The 19929-nt window shown below is 47.9% G+C and overlaps 1 protein-coding gene across 2 annotated transcripts in view; it reads left to right on the forward strand.

Moving 5' to 3' along the window:
- Positions 1 to 19929, forward strand: part of LOC146180373 (uncharacterized) — an 80764-nt gene that overhangs the window by 14711 nt on the left and 46124 nt on the right. For both annotated transcript variants that reach the window (XM_084579567.1, XM_084579566.1), the window contains exons 3-4: positions 486 to 649; positions 7833 to 9507. In XM_084579567.1, the coding sequence (XP_084435693.1) occupies positions 486 to 649; positions 7833 to 9507 (1839 nt within the window). The remainder of the gene's footprint in view (positions 1 to 485; positions 650 to 7832; positions 9508 to 19929) is intronic.

Consider the following 19929-nt stretch of genomic DNA (forward strand, 5'->3'; position numbering starts at 1 on the left):
TTTACCATTGGTTATGTAATGTTCATAGGGTGACAAGTTTGGGACAATCGGAGGTATCTTGGGCACCACATAGGCATTGATGTCAGTGGCATCTTTCATGAATTTATGGAGGTAGCCATTGGATAGAACAGTTGATTATTTAAGTTCAGTCTTCAGTACCCATGTTGAGACTTTGCCTTTCCTAGCAAAGAGTGTTTAAAGGAACTTTTCACCATCTTTTTACTGGAGAAGGTTGTTTGACTGGCACATCAGTGTATGTCGTCAGCCTCCTGAGTCCCTGCCATTTATATTACCTGCTGTTCTTATCATCAATGCATCTTCTTTCTTTGTTTTGATGGTGGGCACATTGTCTTAAGCATGTGGCTGAAACCTTGAATTGGCTGCAGTCACATTGTAACCCTTGGGCCCCTGATTCAAAGCTGGCCGTTCGCAGCAGCAACTGCCGGGCGAAGTGTGTGCCTGATGGAGTTACTGTTTTAATGCAGAGGAGCAGCCGCTGTGGGTGAAGAAGGTGGAGCCGTGGAACAGTGTGCGGGTGACGTTCACACTGCCCCGTGATGCGGCGCTGCGGCTGCGGCAGCTGGCCCAGCGGGGTGACCGGGCACTCCGCGAGCTCGGCATTCTCTCGGTCCAGGTCGAGGGAGACCAGGTGAGATACTAGGCCTGCGAGTGGTCTTTTCCTACCTAAGGCCCCTTAATGAGCTATTTTTTGTTTTTGTATATGCAAAGTTGTTTCAACCCCTTCGTTTTGCTGATGGTTTTTGCCATGTGCCTAGTCCTTCCTCTAACACAGCTCACTGGCGCTAGCACGGGTTCAGGAGTGGCATAGTAGCGCAGGTCCGAATGAAGAGCCAGCATTACTCTAGGTGCTGTTACCCCAAAAGTTGTGTAGCGTTTCTCAAGGCCACCTTTAGCAAAAGAACATCAGATGTCAGCAGACTTGTCATTACTAGCTGGCAAAACCTGTCTAGGGATTTAAATTCTTTCTCTGCCTTCCTTTCTGCCGAAATAAGGGCTAATTGATTGATTGATAAAAATAACACTGAGGTGCACCACCGCTTAACTGAATAGGCAGCGACCCACCATCACCTGAAGGGACAATATCTGGTTAGTTTTTAGGAAACTGGCCTTGTTACAAGTTTCAGCACCTCTTGGTTGCTGCAGGGCACACTGGTTGACTGAAGTGGTTCGGTTTCTTCAAGAGACAGGTGCAGCGTCATTCTTTTTTCACATTTTTGCGGGCGAATAGGAGATGAACGCAGTGATGTTTGTGGAGAGAAAAAAGAAAAATGCGAAAAGAAAAGACCAGTTAGAATGCATAAGGATTCATGGCAAGGGTAGTCATGGCGTACAGTGTGAGGTGGGAATAATGTTATTCCATGGCCTCCATAGAAACTGCACGCAGATGTGATGAAGTAAAAAAATGTTCATGTGTGACTCGGCATAATGGAGCAGTGCATGTGGTGTTTCGAGTAACTCTAGCCAACAATTTAATAAACGCTCTTCACCGCAGCTGAGGGACACCAATGACAGTTTATCATCATGTATATGCCTGACAGGGCATTTTTTATATTCTGGTTAGTTAAATTAGTTAATTAAGCAATGACTATGGCAGGTGTTTAATGTTTGGTTAAGAATCAAATGAGTCCTATTAAGTTGTACAGGGGGTTCAGAAACAACCGGTTGATCCAGTTTTATTCTACCAGTGTCCTCCTTTGTGGTCATTTTTTGTGGCATATAAAGAAGGCTCTCGAAATATGAAAAAGTTCTGTGTGAATGCAATCTTGCTCTACCATGTTTCAGCTCTACCACATTTTTTATCAGTGAAGAGTGCACGCTCACTGTCTCATAATGAGAGGCCCGACACCGCTATCAGCTTAATCTTGAAAGTGCGTTGGCGCATTTTGCTGGAACATGGAATGCGCGAGCTATGATCAGCAATAAATGATGATCAGTCTACTGACGACCTATTCGGATGGAGCTCTTACTGACAGAGCAAAACTGGAAGAAAGCGAAATGAAGTTATTGAATTCAAGGTAGCCTCTGTTTTCTTTGTGTCACTGTGCAGGCCATTGAAATATGCAGCGGCTGCTCACTTGGGAACGGTCAGCACACATTTTTCATTTGTTCAAAACGTGCTTATGGAATATTGTGGTACATATTGCTGTTAAATATTTATTTATATATATATTTTACGGGTTTCTCTAATTGCTAGAAAAAATGGTTACGCAAGCGGTATGTTGCTAGAAAAAGCTGCAAAGGTTGTTTCCGGGTCCCCTCTGCATGTGCACTTTGTCTAAACTGACTGTTAAACATTCTGCATAATTTATTTAGCCAATTAACTGAAATGAATATAGAAAGTACTTTGAGGGGTGCTACTTGATGGCAAATGATACGGCATTAGGTTCATCAAGCTGCACTGTGTCGCTTTTTCTTAACCTTTGGCTCGGTTAAGTGCAGCATCCGTTATGACGATTATGTCATAACATTGTAGAGGATACCCATGACTCAAAAGTTTCAGGTATCTGAACTGAAGAACAAGTGCAGGGGCCCATTGCACTTTTTGAGCTGACAGCTGCACTATTTCTTTGTTCTCCTGCTTTAAGTTGCTGTATACGGTTCCTTGGAATGCCGATTTAGAACAGTTTGAAAGCGGTGAGGAGCAGTGAGGTGAAAGCAGCTGTGCGGAGGTGAGCGCGTTGACTGGCTAGACCAGTGACAGCTGTTCCATCTGGAGTGACCAGAACCATTCTTGACATGTTTGGCTGCGTAAGAGTGGTGCAGTTGTCAACAGGCTGTGCTTGCAACACAACACATGCAGTTTCCCACCAAGCAACACCAAATTTCAGTGCAGTCCTTGCCCTGCCGGGGTGGTGCAGTGGTTAGGGCGCTCGACTACTGTTCCCAAGGATGCGGGATCGAATCCCGGCCTCAGCGGCTGCTTTTCGATGGAGGCAAAAAGCAAAGCGCCCATGTGCTGTGCGGTGTCAGTGCACGTTAAAGAACCACAGGTGGTCGAAATTTCCGGAGTCCTCCATTACGGCGTCTCTCATAGCCTGAGTCGCTTTGGGACGTTAACCCCACAAAACCACAAACCACACTTGTAAAGATATTGAAAAATAAAAAAAAATGATCGTTATAACCGATCGTTATATCTAGATTGCCACAAAAAAGGGCTGCCTTACTTAACTGTGCAGGTCCAAAATACCACTTGCGCTGAAAAAGGCACTATAGAGAATGTACGCTTACTACCGTATTTACTCGCATAATGATCGCACTCGCGTAATGATCGCACCCCTGAATTTTGAGGTCAAAATTCCATTTTTTAAATTCCCCGCGTAATGATCGCACCCCGAACATGGAGCCGCCTGGTGGTTGATCTGCAGTCATCTCGCAGCGAATGCATTCCGACGAGTTCCCAACCTAGTCTAGTAACGTTGGAATTCCCATGATTCCATGCTTTGCGGCGTTCGCCATTTTGCAATTCGGTAGCGTCGTAACGTGCTTTGTGTTTTTGTGCGAGTTTACGCCATTTCACCATAGGGCGGTATGCCAGTTACACCGCCGCGTTCAAGCTCAAGGCTGTCGACTGTGCACTGGAGCATGGCAACCGCGCTGCTGGTAGGCATTTCGGCGTGGACGAAATGAGGATACGCTATTGGAAGAAGCAGCGCGAGAAGCTGATGGCTACGAACAAGACACGGCGGGCTTTCCGTGGACCCAAAACGGGCAAGTTTCCTCGTGTTGAGGAGGCGGTCCTAGAATACGTGAGGGACCTGAGCAAGGATGGTTGTGCAGTGTCATTAGAAATGATACAGACGCAGGCGCGCACAGCTGCCAGGAAGCTGGGAATCGCCGCAAAGGATTTCCGCGCTAGCTCCGGTTGGACGACTCGCTTTATGCGACGGAATGGACTTTCCCTGAGGCGGCGGACGTTGTTGTGCCAGCGGCTCCCAGCCGCGTATGAAAGCAAAGTTATAGACTTCCATCACTTCGTCACTAGGCTTCGCGAAAAATGCGGTTACCTCATGTCGCAAATTGGAAACGCCGATCAAACTCCACTGACGTTCGACATGCCCCGGAATACAACTGTGAATGAGAAGGGTGCTCGGAGCGTCCTCTTGAAGACGTCTGGCGCAGAAAAACCGATGCACAGTCATGCTTGCTGTGACGGCCGACGGGCGGAAGCTGCCACCATACGTGATCTTCAAACGGAAGACTATTCCGAAGGGAAACTTTCCCCGTGGCATCCATATACGTGCACAGATGAAAGGGTGGATGACTGCAGACCTGATGGTCGACTGGATCAAGACTGTTTGGGGAAGAAGACCAGGAGCATTTCTGCTTCCCTCGCTTCTGGTTTTGGACAGTTTTAGGGGTCACCTTGTGGACAGCGTGCGTGCCAAGCTGAAAGAGCTGCGCACGGACATTGCAGTCATTCCTGGCGGCCTGACTTCGCTGCTGCAGCCTCTCGACGTGTCTTTGAACAAACCGTTCAAGGACAACGTTCGACGACTTTATGCTGAGTGGATGGCGATGGGCCAGCATGATTTGACGCCGAGCGGAAAGATTAGAAGGCCATCCGTGGAGATGCTGTGCTCGTGGATCACAGAAGCGTGGAGCAGTATCCCCGACGAGGTAGTGGCTAAGAGTTTTAAGAAGATTGGCATATCTAACGCTTTGGATGGAACGGAAGATGACTTCCTGTGGGATTGTGAAGATGCTCCCAGCGACGACACTGCCGTTTCCGATGAGTCGTGCAGCAGTGAAAGCGAGGATGGCGAGGATTCAGACTTTGATTAGAGTACTGACGAAAAAAAATAAATGGGCATTGTGCACTCCATGTGATGCTTAATGTGCGTGTTTATTGCGAAGGTAAGCCTTACTCAGCTTTTATTTTTGGTTGTAATCGAGATATATGTTCTAAGACGTCTGACCTGCAACTTGTTTGCGTTTTCGGTGCTCAAAAATTTTTTGTAGAAAATTAACCGCGCGTAATGATCGCACCCCGAAATTTGCGTCAGTATTTTAAAAAAAAAAAGTGCGATCATTATGAGAGTAAATACGGTAAAAAAAAAAAAAAACGCTTATTCATTTTGTGTTTCAGAAGAGAAGCACCTCAAGCGATAGGTGCACTGAAATAGTTTGATATAATCACTTGCTTGCGCTGCAGCTGCATTTTAACTAGTGCCGTGTGCATTAGCGTCTAACTGCTGCGAGTACGCTGGTGGCAACCCTTTTGCTTGCACGAAACCGATTAACCATTCGATCTTAGTTCGATCTTAGTAAGCGCATCTTGCGTGGTCATTGGCGTCGAAGGTGGGCCAGTGTCAACATCGTCGGTCAGTGTCGCTGCAGCTCGTCACCGCACAACGCTGCACTCTGTCGTGATGACACATTCTCGGCGATCGCCTCGTCGCTGGCATCCTCGCAGCAGCACTGTCTGCACTTATTAACTCCTCCATAGATGCAATTGTTTCCTCGTTTGCAGCGTGCTCCCAAAGTTCGGCAATACCTTCAGCTTGCGCTGTCATTTTCCACATCGGGCGCAGCTCCATCCTGGCACACAAAGCCCGCCTTCCGAAAACAGTTCCTTATGGTGGAGGCCTTGACTTCATACCATGCACCTTAAATGAAGCACACGACTTCAACAGGCTCTGTCCAGACGTGTCAGCATGATCAATAGCTAAAATCAGCCCCTCAAGTACACGCCGATATAAAGCCTTGAAATTGGCGATTACGCCAGCATCCAACAGCTGCAGCCCTGCTGTAGTGTTAGGGGGCAAGAAAGTCACCTCAACTGATGTTAGCTTTGGACTAACAGTGTGAGCGCTGCAGTTGTAGAGCAGCAGAACCACTTTCCGTCCTTGCCCCTCGATCAGGTCGTCAAACTCGCGCAGCCATTCCGCGAAAAGGTCGCGAGTCATCCAGGCCTCTTTGTTGCTGCGATAGCGGACTGAGATGTGTTTGTTCGTGAAGCATATCGGCTTCTTAAAGTGCCCTTATAACGAAGGGCTTGTGGCGATGGCTGCCATCCATGTTGGCCCAAAACAGCACGGTGACCCAAAGTTCGAAGTGCTTCCCGCTGGGGCATGGATCGCCCTTAAGTGCGTGCGTCTTGGACGGCAGCAATTGAAAAAAAAAAGGCTGTTTCATCACAGTTGTAAATGCCTTCTTTCTCGTAGCGCTCCAACACAAGGAAGACATCTTTGTCCGCAGCCTTCGCCTCCGCATCTAACGACGCTGCTTCTCCCACCACGTTTTTGTAAACAATGCCGTGCCAGTCCTTAAAGCACTGAATCCAGCCTCCACCAGGCTCGAAATTCTCTTTTCCCAAAAGAGAAGTGAACTTCTTCGGCTTCATCATCATCATCATCATCAGCCTGACTATACCCACTGCAGGGCGAAAACCTCTCCCATATTTCTCCAATTAACCCGGTTGTGTGCTAACTGCATCCACTTGACCCCTGCGAACTTCTTAACCTCATCCGCCCACCTAACTTTCTGCCGCCCCCTGTTACGCTTTCCTCCCCTCTTCGCCTTAGCGGCCAGTATTGGCCCACTGATGGGCGCATTCTGCTCATGGGTTGTGAGGAACCATCGGTATAGGGCTTCTTCAATGTCGGCGTACAGAGACTTCCTAACCCTTTTCCTTTGGTCGATATGACCAGCCTCCAGCCTTCATAGTTCCAGCGCTCCCCATTTTCAAAATGGTCGATATCGTCGATTGCGCGAGTCCATGCTTCTTAACGAGGGCACTCATTTTGAAGCCACGATGTGAATCTTCCAAAATTTGCCGCTTAGTCTCCAGCGACACAGCCTTGCGCTTGGTCAGTGCCATCTTAAAGCTGGGAGAACCGGCAGGAACTGGTGCATCCTTCTTGCGCTGCTTCCTCGTTCGTTCTCCTACAGGCGCGCCGGACCAGCCGGGCGTGCCTTAGAGAAAGGGATGGGCACGCGGGCAAGGGCAGCCCTTCCCTCCCCCCCTTTTTTTTCTCTCTCTCTTGCTCCGTACCGCAGGCGACGCGGCCGACACAGATGCTTCACTTGAGCGACTCAAAGCAGCTGGCGCCATCTTGCGATGCTAGCTCAAATTCCCGATGCTCTCTCTCTCTCCGTCGCTTTCGTGATTGGCGTACGTGGGAAAAATCGAGGCAGGCGCAAACGCCCGTATGCGAAGTTTTCGCCTCGTCTCAGCATCGTTTAACGGAACTTCAGCGAACGCCATGCTCAGCATGGAAAACACTGCCCACAAGGCAAAATTGTGATCATTATATCCGTATCAACATATCGTTATATAGGGTTTTTTTCTCTTATAGCCTCAATGAAAAAGTTGGCACTCACAAGTCAACCTATTGTTATAACCGATATATCGTTATATGTGGTATCGTTATAAGTGGACTGCACTGCATATGAAGCGTGCAGCAGATATCGGTAGGCAGATTACATTTGTAGCATAGGAGGTGCTGATCCCGAGGGAAATGATGTGTGCACATGGTCAAAAGAAATGACGGTTGAGTGTAACCAACATTTCAACATGTGGAAGAAGACAAATCCACTTGTCGAAATGTCTGCAGGAGTAAGCTTCTCCTCAACCCACTGCAGGGTATTCTGCAGAGACTGCCTAAACTGTGGTTACAGTTTTTGCAAGCTGATGTTGAGTACCAATGGAAACAATGCATGGTTATGCAAATTGTGGCAGCAGAGTGGAAAAGTGGTAAGTTCTGATAATTCGTACTAACAGCATGGCTATGTAACAGCTTTGGTGGGGGACACTGTAGAGGACAAAGTGTGGGCAGGATTGTCACGCCTTCCATTTTTGCTGGGTGCAGATCATCAGCCTCACCCTGGCCGGCCGTTATGGGGAACCGCCAAAGGAGATCATCATCCAGAAGGCAGCTGAAGAGGGCGAGCAGGAGTCACCAGCCTCCTCCCCATCTGGGGCATCCGCAGCTCATGCCACTGCTGCGACCAGCCGCAGCACCTCCACCGTGGCCGCTGAGCCCAACTCCATCCCGAGGAGCCCCGCCTTCGCAGCGGCCACTTCGACCGGTGGCGGCAGTGCCTTTCGTTCGCCCAACGTAGTCGCCCCACCACCTCGGGAGCCACTGCCGTTTCTTTCAAGCGGCTCATCACGGCTCGTGCGTCCCAGTGCTAAGACCCGGCCTCTCTTCCCCTTTGCAAGCATGACTCACTCGATGAAGCAGAACAGTGCCGCAGCCGCTGCTACGACCACAAGCGGCAGCAGGTTTTCATTCTCACCATCGCCTCCGCTGGCTGCTGCGCTCGGGGCCGCTCAGCGCCTGGGTGCCGGCTCATCCCGTGGCAACGTGGCCCTTTCCAGTCCGCTGCTGGTGAATCTCCTCCAGAGCGAGACAGGTTCCGCTCCTCAGAAGTTGATGATGCCACCGCCTTTGGACACGGGCCAGCCCTCCAAGCGGAAGAGAAGGCCACCCAAAGGGAGCCGGGGTAAAGAAGGAACCTCCCCACCCAACTCTCCATCACCCCCACCACCCACGAGCCCGAGCTGCGATGCCGCCACTGTACTTGGTGGCCGTGGCTTTCCTCTGTCCTCCCACATTCCTCTGTCACCGCCCCGCACGACTCCACCAACGTCTACGGTCTCCGTGGCCCCTTCCTCATCCCCACCAGCCACTGCAGCCGAAAGCCGCACTACTACGCATCTCATCAACCCTTTCACCGGCCATCTGGAACCTATGCCTTCCGACGAAGAGGATGACGAACCGGTCGTTCGGGATCTTGAGACATCCGAGTCTTCTGAGAACGGGGGCCACTCTGAGCGCAGCCTTTCTGATGGCGGAAGTGGCAAGGATCCCGGAAACCCATCCTCCGACACGGATTCAGGCATCGGAAAGTCGTCGTCATCACAGTCCTCCAATGACCCTGAGCCACCGCCGCGTGACGAGGTGCCTCGCGTCTCCTTGCCGCCCACTGAGGGCGAGAAGCTCAAGCTGCGGCTAAAGCTTGACTCGAAGAGGAGCATCAAGCCGGACGTGGAAGCGTCGCCGCCGCCTTCGCCTCAGGGTGAACCGCCTCGTGTTCCGCCGTTGCACATATCCTTACGGGGCCCAAACGTCGCAGTGGTTGTGAGCCCGCGGAAGCCGGATGCCCCCAAGAAGCGCTCACCTCGTTCTCCACGGTCTAGCAATGCAGAGGGCAGCGATGCTCGAAGGGGTTGCCGCAGTGCCCGGGCCCGCGGAGGAGACAAGGCAGCTGAACGAATGCGGGAACTGAGTCTTCTGTCTGGTGGTGGCATTGTCCGGGTGCCCGTGTCCATGTCGCCAACGGTGGTGCTGACGCCACTGCAGCTGCAGCACCCGCTGGGCGCCCGGCGAACTGTGCCCTCACCCTCTTCCTCTTCCTCGTCCTCTTCACCCTCCTCCTCGTCGCCCTCGTCTGCCTCCTCCTCTTGTGCACAGAGTACAAAACCTGCCTGGTCTGCCACCACCACTTCCCTGGGGCCCGAGGCCGACTCTTCCGTCAGTGGTGAGTGCCTACCACCTGCCTGCCTCAATGCCTGCTGCGGCAGGTGTAGCGCCACTGTAACACAGTGTAGTGCAGGTGTTGTGCCGCTATTGCCTCGGCTTTGGGCGTTGCGGTGAAAGGCAGCAAGAAACTCGGAACCGGCCACGATGACAACTATAGGGACATGCGGGTGCTGTGCAGTTTGTATATAGGTCAAATTTTGAAGAAAAGTGGGCGCACTGAAAAAAAGTGATACTTTGACAGCCACACCAAAAGAAATTGACACGGGGCAGTGATGTCGGGGGCAGAAGGTAAAGCAAGCTTCTGAAATGTGTAATTTTTTTATGACTGAGACATTTTGAAAGCCACGTTTTTTTTCTTTTCCACATATAAAAGACCATTTCTTTCTACTAGTCATTATAGCATGAAGCACATCTGGTAACTTAAAACGGGCAGTATTATTTTCCACCAAGTAGGTATATGAATAAATATCTGGTGTGTGCCATGCTTGTTGCAGTTTGCATTTCTAGCTAAATAATAAAGTTCGTGATACATTTTGAAAAATGCAGCATTTTTATTTACAAAAACGTCCGATTTGCCTCTTGGTGCATTGGTTTTGCGCCTGCATGTGTAGATGGTTTGGCACATCAAGTTATACCACTGTCAAGCTTACCAAGCTCAGTGTGCTTGTGGGGAGTGTCGCTATATGTGCAATGCCACATGGTATAAGCGAAATGTCTGCACAAAATGCAGAACAGACTGCCAGGCAAGTGTGCCGCCTTACTAGCAGCGAGTTCAAATGCGTAGAATGTTGTGTTAGAAAACCACTCACAAGCGGTTTTGGCTTGTTATAAGTCTTCATTATATATATATATATCTATATCAATGAGGGAACAGTGCAATAAAAAAAAGAAATCAGATGCAGCAGTGAAGTTAAAAAAAACAAGATCAGATGGCTATCACCTGCACGCCAACATCTTGTTTATTGTCAGAATTCTGATAGGCTATGAATTCGTCTAGGCCGGTCTTGGCTTTAAATGTATTTTTTTTTTATTTATAATAATTATGTAGGTTCTTATTATGTTACTGAATCCAGCAATTGATCTTGTAAAGTTATTCAAAGATCCTTTCGTTGCCTTTCTTCATTTCTGCTACCATGACCTGCAATCTGCTTCCAAGTTTATTACTATGTAACCTGAAATATCACTCGAGGTGCTGAAGCATGATCCCTGTGATTGAGCTTAAGTTAAGTGATTGATAGGGGTGTACACAGCTATCTTACTCTAATTCATGCTTGAAGGGGGACATGGGTCCTTGAGCTATTTTTGTTATTTTTTGGCAAATTGTAATAAAAATTCATAGCCTTACTGAATTTATCATGCTGATTTCAAATATGCAATCCTTTTTCCTATAGGCCAATCAGTTTGCAAGATAGTTATTAACTTTCATTGTTTAAGGCCTAAATTATGAAATAATGAGTTGTTAGAAACTTAAAATAAAGGCATGGTTAGGTAGCCAGAAGAGTAAATCCCAATATGTAAATTAGCACTCAATTTGCAGCCTTATTAATTTCAGTGTATAAAGTGTGTGTGTACCAAGTGGCATTAAACTCATCAAAATAATTAATTTTAGCTTTCAAAAACAAAACATCTGCTTCCAACATTTCACACAGCATACGGCTTCCTATTGCAAAACGAATTTCAGCTCTATGTGGTTTAGGGGCCCAAGATATCGAGGCCACAAAACTGCAAGTGGTCGACAATGCATGTTTTGAGAAAAGAGCAAAAAAAGAAACAGGGGATTATTTAACAGAAGTTTACTAGTGCAGTGCACACATTTACAATTTAAAATGGCTAAAAACCTTCAGGGATGTAGTCCCTTTGCTTTAAAATGCCCAAATGTCGGCTCTCATTTTTATTTGCAGTTGCAGCATATTCAGTTGTCACTTTTTCGGCTGTGCGAGTCACATGCAGGTAGCATCTTTTTTTTTCTTTTGTCCATGTATGTCGTTTTGTCACATTCACGCATCAAGACCGTGGTAAAGAACGTTCATTTCAGAAAAAAAAAAAAGTCATTTGGTGCTGTTTGCTGCTTCCCAGTGCTCTGCGTGGCACAGGAAGCAAGCGCATTCACTAAAGACCATGAACGCTATCTGATCGGCGCAAACGCGCGGCGAGCTCTATGACGATGACGTGTCCCCGCAGTTTATGCACTGGAGAATAAGTTTGATGGAGATTTCTGATTCACGATCACCTTTTTCAACGCGAGTACTGCTGCCGTATGTTTTACACTTCAGTCTCGGCAAACTGTTTACATCTGACAATCGTGAACTCCGCCTCGCCAAGTGGACTGTCCGCCGCGCTGTCGCCATCGTCACGAAAACAATCCGACTACCGCTTCGTCGTTGCAGTTGCCGGGAGTTCAAGCTTTTTCTGTTGTGAGCTTATCTTTCTGCCCATCTGTGGCCTGCGATATCACTGTGTTGCGGCGGGTGCGACCGCTGGCAGTAGCAGCAGTCTCCCGTGCTGGGGAACACGCTAGGCCTACTTCAGGCTCGTACGCTGGATCGTTCGGTGCACAACTTTCGTCGGCCTGAGTGCACACAGCCAGGGCAGGCATCACTTGAGATGATTGTTCAACAATTTTTTTCTTATTTTCCCAAAATCTCGCCGTCAATAGACCTCTCGGTTCGGAACTAGGCATGACTGGCGTCTAGTCTCCGCAGTCTCTGTAGCTCGGGTGCACCGAGCAGACGCCGCCAGCCAGCTCCACCAATAAGGTGACGCTCTGCCGTCACGTGCACCCCGAAAGCCAATGGGATTATGAATGCCCAGTTTTCTTTTTTGCTATTTTTTATGCGACTAGTGGGCGAATGGAAACAGCAGAGGTGGCAATTTGACGAAAGGCGGCTCTTTCAAATGAGACCAAGATGGCTCCGGTGCTGCACACGGAACGGGAGCTACACCTCGTGGAAGATGGCTGTTTCTGTGTCCGTTTTCAGCCCAAATTCGGACAAAATCGATTATATAAATTGGCTTTGTGACTAAAATACTGATCATAGAGATGAACAACTTAGCAGATAGGTAGATAAATAGCTACTCATTTCGAAAATCACATTTTCTAAAATGATTTTTTCGCAATATTTTGGTCCGAAAGATCCGTGTCCCCCCTTAAGCAAATCTGACTGCTTACAAATGATCATAGCAAGCTGGCTGCTAGCCTAGTGCAAAACAAGCACTTTACGCACTTAAAGCTCAAATCAGGCATAACAAATGTGGTCACACTCTACCGTAGTGAAATTTAGGGGTTATCCAAAAAGGGAAATTTGTTGTCATGAAATTTAACCAGAGAATTGACAGGTTGGATTCTATATTGCATAAATAACACTTCCAGAAATCTTGCCTTTGGTCTTTTTACCGTTTCTAAATTAGTGCTTAAAAAGCAACTCCGGAGGTTTTTTGACATTCAAATATTCTAGTAAAAATTTTACCATAGGTTCTCCTCTCCGTCCTGACACATTCTACAAAATTTGGGCGCCGTACGATAATCCGGTCATGCGCAACATGGCTTTAAAATATGCTGTTTTCATGGCTTAAGTTGAGGTTATTTCTGCGGGCAACAATGAGTTTCTGACGTCACAAACAGTATACTGGCATTACTGACCTCTTCCCACGTGATTATGAAATTGTGAGGCTTATATTGAACTACTTCAGACATTTTATGCAGTGCGTCATGATTTCCATACTTTATTTTCACCATCCAACGCACGTACGAGTGTTTTTTTAATACTGAGTGTGACGTCACCATTTCGTCAACTGGGATGTCGTTCCTGGCCGTAAAAGCAGTTTCGGTTTCGATTTGCTGTTTTTCTTTTTTAAAAGTACTTCTAATTGAAATTTCGAAAAAAGGTTTTTTGTGTTGGAGTTAGGACAACTAAAAGCACGAAATGATGAAAAAACCACCGGAGTTGCCCTTACACATTATTTCTGTGGTAGTGCAGAAATCTCGAAGCAAAAATCGACGTACTCTGGGGGGTTACTTTTGAAAGGTATGCTGCTGTTAGATGGTACACGCCACCTCACCCACATGAGTTCGGGCCAGAACAAGCCGAGGGCACAGTCAGCATGCATTTGCCCGTCTGCGCTTCCGCTCCGAAGGAAGCAAGAGCGCAAGTTATAAGCACTGATGTTTATAATACGGAAATCCGCATTACGAACTCTGCACTGACACCCCCCCAGACCTGAGTACATACCCATAGCCCAGCCGCAGCACCCGAAAGCAGGGCCGCGGCGCCGTACAGACGACAAAAGCTACTCATGCACGCAGCGGAACTAAGGGTACTCGCAAGCTGCATAGCTAACTAAAGGGTCAAAGTGCGCTCAACACATGACAAAGGATGAGGGATGTGCGGAGCACATCCCACAGGTCGCACGTTGATGGCTGGCTGCCACCGGCACTGGCTGGTGGTGACGGTGAATCGTGCCGAACCAGGCCCTCCCGACTTGGAAGCATTGACACCACACAGGCGGGCGCTGGACTCCTTTCGGGTCCTGAGCAAGCATACAAGGTGTGCGTGCATTCACAACCCACTGTCTCCCGGCCGAGGGCCGGAGAACCCGAAGGGAAAAACGTGTGCACCTGCTGCTGCCTGAGACGATGGCGATCTCTCTGTTTGCTTCCCACATGTGACCTCGCGTCACTCTTATTTTGTCACCAGGAGGTGGCCCATTGGGATGCGAGACCGACATGAAAAAAACTGAATGAATATTGTGGCAAAGTTGTTGGAAGAGCTCCCTTCGGGAGTGCTGCTGACCCCTTCATGTCTCGCAGTGACCCCACAGGGGGTCTGTAGCCAGTAAAACAGCAGCACTGGCTGCGGAGAACACAAAATCCTCGCAACTTGCATAGTAAACACACCTGCTACACTGTTCAGGTAGGTGCGGTATACTTTGGCATAAGGACGAATTACAAAAACAAGACAAGACTGGTACGTGCGCGATGCACGGAACCAGTGTTGCGCGGAACCGCGCACGTACCAGTCTTGTCTTGTTTTTGTAATTCGTCCTTGTGCCAAAGTATAGCGTGCCTACCTGAAAATGAAAAGCCAACTAGCCACCATTACAGCATTGCCTGCTACACTGGTTATAACATTTTTTTTTTGTGTGGGCATGGAAAAGTGTCCCGTTTTCGGCCTGTGAGGTTATGTGCCGGGGCTATGCCGCCTGTAGACGTCTCGGCATTGACGAGGCATGTGCGCACGCACGTTCGCATTACTATTCATTAAATAGGGGTCACACATACCTCGAAATTATGACCAAACTTATGGCTATACTCCATCTCAGTAATTCTGTGCAACACTACCAAAGCTACGATGAGTGCAGAGGCGACAGTATGTAGCTGCGGAGTGTAGTTGGTGCCAGTATTAACCTTTTCGCTGTTGCGTGATTCTGGCCATGACGCATCCCCAGTGTCTGGTTGGTTTCAGGGAAATGGCATATCAGGGAATGAGCAAGCATAGCGATTTATTTTTTATTATGATTGCTATACAAATAACATTAACGAAATATGCACATTTCAATGTTCAGCAGGTGTTGTTAATTATCATCATCATCAGCCTGACTATAAATGAGATAAATGAACATAGTATAAGAAAAAAACTGCTTGATACTTTTTGAGAGTCCAAATCCGAGCTCGACTCGTATTCATAATCAAAGAGCCATCGCTCCAGTTCGCAGTAGACGGTCCCGCGCGCGCGGTCAGCCATTCGAAAGTAACCGCGCTCGTGGAGGATGCACTTTCGGTGGCTTGCACAACAGAGAGAAATGGCACGGAAAGAGGCTTTTGTCACACGGGCAAGTCCCAACTCCCTCGAACTTCTTTTTCATAAAGGACCACGGAGGGAGCTCAGCCCCGATGGAGTTGTCGCCGTGTCACACGGCTAAGAACGAGCTTCTCAGAGACGCCGTCGGGGTCCCATCGGGCGCTGTTCGTTTTGTGTATGCATATAAAATAATCAAGTGTAAAACATGTAAATTAATTTTAGCTGCTTTCTTTTCAATAGTTTGATTTGAAAAATATAAATGTATTCTTCATTCATGTGAAAGGTTGGTTTGGTTTAGTTTTTGGGGTTTAACTTCCAAAAGCAACTCAGGCTATGAGAAACGCCGTAGTGGAGGACTCAGGAAATTTCGACCTCCTGGGGTTCTTTAACGTGCACTGACATCGCACAGCACGCGGGCGCCTTGCTTTTCGCCTCCATCGAAAAACTGCCGCCGAGGCCGGAATTCGATCCCGCGTCCTTGGGAACAGTAGTCGGCGCTGTTATTTTTACCAGCATAGCGGGTTTGTCCGTTCTGCTGGTCACAGTGTGCTCGCAAAATTCTTGCGTGCATGCTCGGATATTTCCACTTTACTTTTTTTCCACGCTTTGCGTTGTGCTACAGTATCAAAATTAGTTTTAAACGCAAAATTAATACATATGTGTTTTTTTGTTTTGTTTTTTTAAACCTGTATTGAAGCTCACTGGGATCCAGAGTACTCCCTTTACCTGCTCGAGGGAGTTGATTGGAACTCCTTACGCTAGGAACTTCCTTAAACTTCCTTTCTTAAAGGAGTGCCGTCTGACACGGCACACATCTTCCTTAAGGTAAAGACGACCTTGAGTGAAGGGAGTTGAAAGGACCAAGAAATGTGGCACAACAAACATAATTACATGAGAAGAAACACAACACAGGCGCACACTACCAACTATAGGCGATGCGCAAAACGCCGACAACGCCGCCTGTCGCCAAAGCCGCAAAGCGTAGGCGGGCTCGGTCGGGCGCTGCTCATGTCAACGTCTATGCGTGCGCGTCGTGTTTTCGTCTTTGGTCGCGGTTTAACGGATATAACGCCGCTGTCAACATTTAGCAATGTACGGAAAGAATTGCTGCGCAGTTGGTTTTTCGAACACACATAAAACCTTTCCTGGAACACGTTCCTATAAGTATTCAGTTATGTTTCACGAGAACGACGGCGGCCGTGAATCGCGGCGTTCGACGCAGAAAGCAAGCAATCGCACCGAATGACATTTGTTCAGGTTAATGTCATTTTTTCTACGCGCTGCTACACGACCAAAGCTAATGCCATTTCCAAATTATGGTAACTGAGATTTATATGCAAATGTTGGTGCGCCTTCAATATATATGTTGCTTAGATGACTGTGCTGTAAACGAAAGCCCCCTTTCAATTGACATTCATGTCGTGCTTCCCTTGTAAACAACCTGTTGATTAGGACTACGAATTACGAAGTTAGCGGCAGTGTTGGCGGCGTTTGTTTACGAAAGGGCACGGAAGGTGCGCACGTCTGCGCTTGACTGCGAAACGCTTACGAGTTTCAACAACTTACACATTTGCGCACTAAAGCAAGTGTCACGAGCAATACGTAAAATAGGCAGTATCTAGTGTACTGTCCGACGGCGCTTTATAGAACCTTCGACTATCTCCCTACGCCGAGGCATACTACAGCCCCGTTGACTCCCGTACGTTTTCGCCTCGTCGTTCGCTCGGCTTATTAAAGCCCGTCGAAAAATGCCAGAGCTTGGCCTCATCAAAAGAGCATACGGCAAATTCGTAACACTTGCCACATCAGATACCGTGAGCTTACTGTAACGACGCGACCCGCGAGAGCGGTTGACGACGGCGCTCTGGCCGTGTGCTGGGCCCTAGTCGTCGCCTAAACGGTTTCGCATCAGTGCCGTAGCTGGAAGCGCTTTGGGAATGGTAAACTTCATAATCATAAAACTACCTTAGAATCAGCTCAATTGTCTCACACATTTTCTTACAGTAAACGGTATGTGTAACTTCGGCGACATCTTAGCAATGGAGCTAGAGAACGAAATCGGATGAGCTGCATTACACCTGCGGCAGCTGCTAATGTGAGCAGAAATTTAGCTTTCCAAAATCTCGTTACATAACAGCGATCCTCAGTAAAGATAATTTGTTTTAGATTCCTTCATCAAATTAAGTGCGTATTATTTAAGATTAACAGAGCGTGCTTTTCTGAAGGTGGCGAAAGAAATGCGCCGTGTCGGCGACTCGGCGGACCACGGCAGCAGGAGCGACCTGTTCCGCCCGCGCTGAGTGCGGTGGCTACGGGTTGGCTGGCAGCTATGGGTGCCAGTTCTTTTTTACGATGCTATGCGGCATATTTCACATCAATGACTAGCTGCAAAATTTTAGGAGCGAATTAGTATTTAATGCAGGTGGCACTTTTGTAATTTATTTTGGGTGTATCTTCTCACCGAGTCTCGTGTGTAGAGATAACATATTTCCTCGTTGATCGCATTCGGATGAGCAAACTCATTCGGTACCTAATGTCATTTTCATCAGATGTCATATTTTCTCGTGTAGCAGCAAACAATTATTATTATGAACGAATGTCATTTGATGGAAATGGCATTAAATTTTCCGTGTGGCAGGGCTGAGTGATAACTATGTTTTCGGTGTTTTCTGCTTGTCATTGCACCTTTCGTGTGTTATCTGGCAAGATTACGAAAACATAACATGTCGCTGCACTCGCTATCCAGACTAAGGGCTCTAGAACTGGTTATAAAGCGCACTGTAATTCTGCAGTTTGGCGCGACGGTATTACGAATGAAATGAAGATGATACTAAAATAATAGCATATAAAATTTAACTCTAATATGCCTTTGACTAACGCGTGATGCAGGTTTTCAGATAAGTCCTCTGCTGATATCTCACTCCCCCTTGAAAGTATCTACCCGCTCTGCCCTTTCGACGACGGACGGGAAATCCATGCTGGACAGGCCATGATAAAGCACGACCATGAAAAATCTGAACTCTTGGTACAGGAGCCCAATATGCGCTATTTTTCTGATGCTCAGAATGCTGGTTTGCAGGCTCGCTGGCTTTTTCTGCGGTCGCACCGGTACGAAACTGCTCGCAGTTTCGACGATGCTGCCTAGTTTACTGTAGCGATATATTGCATGTGAACGAGGCAAACGTGTATTATTAGGCAAAGAAAGAACATTGTTTCATAGGTCAAGGAATGAACGATTTGGCGTGGCGATGTAATGAAAGCGAGGAACTAAAAATGAGCTCCACTTCGTACGCAACCTTGTTGACTCTCGTCTTCAGCAGACACTTGATGCATATGGAGGCGATGTAGTCCCAGACGGCCGTGATATCGAACACGTGTACACCATTATACAGTGCGATCCCCTTGCGCACGCTATCACGGCGGAAGAGCCCGCGAGACGCGCACAAACGGCTAATCGCACGCGCGCACCACGGCCCCGCTTGCCGCATGGGGCCCGCCTCGGGTTCCGACGGCCGCCGCTATGCGGCTTTCAGTGGCGCCCCTATAGGCGCTGCGCATGGCGTATAATATGGATCAGAACACACACCCTCTTCACCACTCAACCTCTTCTACACCTAAGTACATCTTCTTCACACACCTCTTCTTTGCCAAGGAGATAGTAGCCCTTTCTTCCCCGCAGAACTCAAACGTCATCCAAGCATGACAGTCACAAATTCTACACTCAAGTACATCTCCACACACCTCTTCTTTGCTCAGCAGTTATTACAACAGTCGTCCCAGTGTAACACAAACATCATCCAAGTAGGACAGTCACAAAGTTCACCACATAAACACACTCTAGCAAACAAACACCACACATGTGCAGTAAGACATGTCCATACAAAACACTTCATTGCTTGCCCCCTCTAGCTGTTATTTTTAGTTGAAAGGAGTTCAGCCGTGCCCGTGTGGCGGGCATAAAACAACCTTCTTTGTGGCTACTAGCCGCAAGCAAGGGCGCGGCGAGAGAGAGCGAAAGCAGCGATCGAGTTGTGCGTCGAGATGGTGCCAGCTGGCCCAGCAAGGGGCAGCTGGCACCATCTACAGTCAAATCTTGATATAACAAATCCCACTGGGCCGCAAAAATTGTTTATTTTGAAATATCGTTGTAAGGAAAAATTGGCGATTATAAGCCAGTGGTCAAACCTAGGTATGAAAATGACGTATTGAAAATGACGTATCTTGGCAGTAGAACGTTTGTAGATAAGCAAAGCCTCAAATGAAATTGTTGCACTAACTCCAAAGCTGATTATTTGAAGAAATCAATTATTTTTCTTCAGCCGCGTGCAGCAAACTACCACGTACCACATTACACCACTACAGTATGTACACCTTCCACTTTGCGCAACACCTCATTGGGTGCAAGATTGCTCCTAGCAATTAAAGTATGGACTTTGTCCATGTGCAAAAAAAAGGTTAAAGTTCAATATGACCTCATTTTCAGTGCTCTCTGAAGTTTGAGAATCTTGTCTCGGTCTTTGCCTGCATCGATTTCTTGCAGTGAAAGCTGCGTTCCTACTTCTTGGCACTTTGCTGGCTGCAGTCATCGTCACATCTCACACAAACTTCGCAGTAAGATTATC

This window comes from Amblyomma maculatum, chromosome 9 (assembly GCF_055883805.1).
Source record: "Amblyomma maculatum isolate TAMU_Amacu chromosome 9, ASM5588380v1, whole genome shotgun sequence".
NCBI lineage: Eukaryota > Metazoa > Arthropoda > Arachnida > Ixodida > Ixodidae > Amblyomma > Amblyomma maculatum.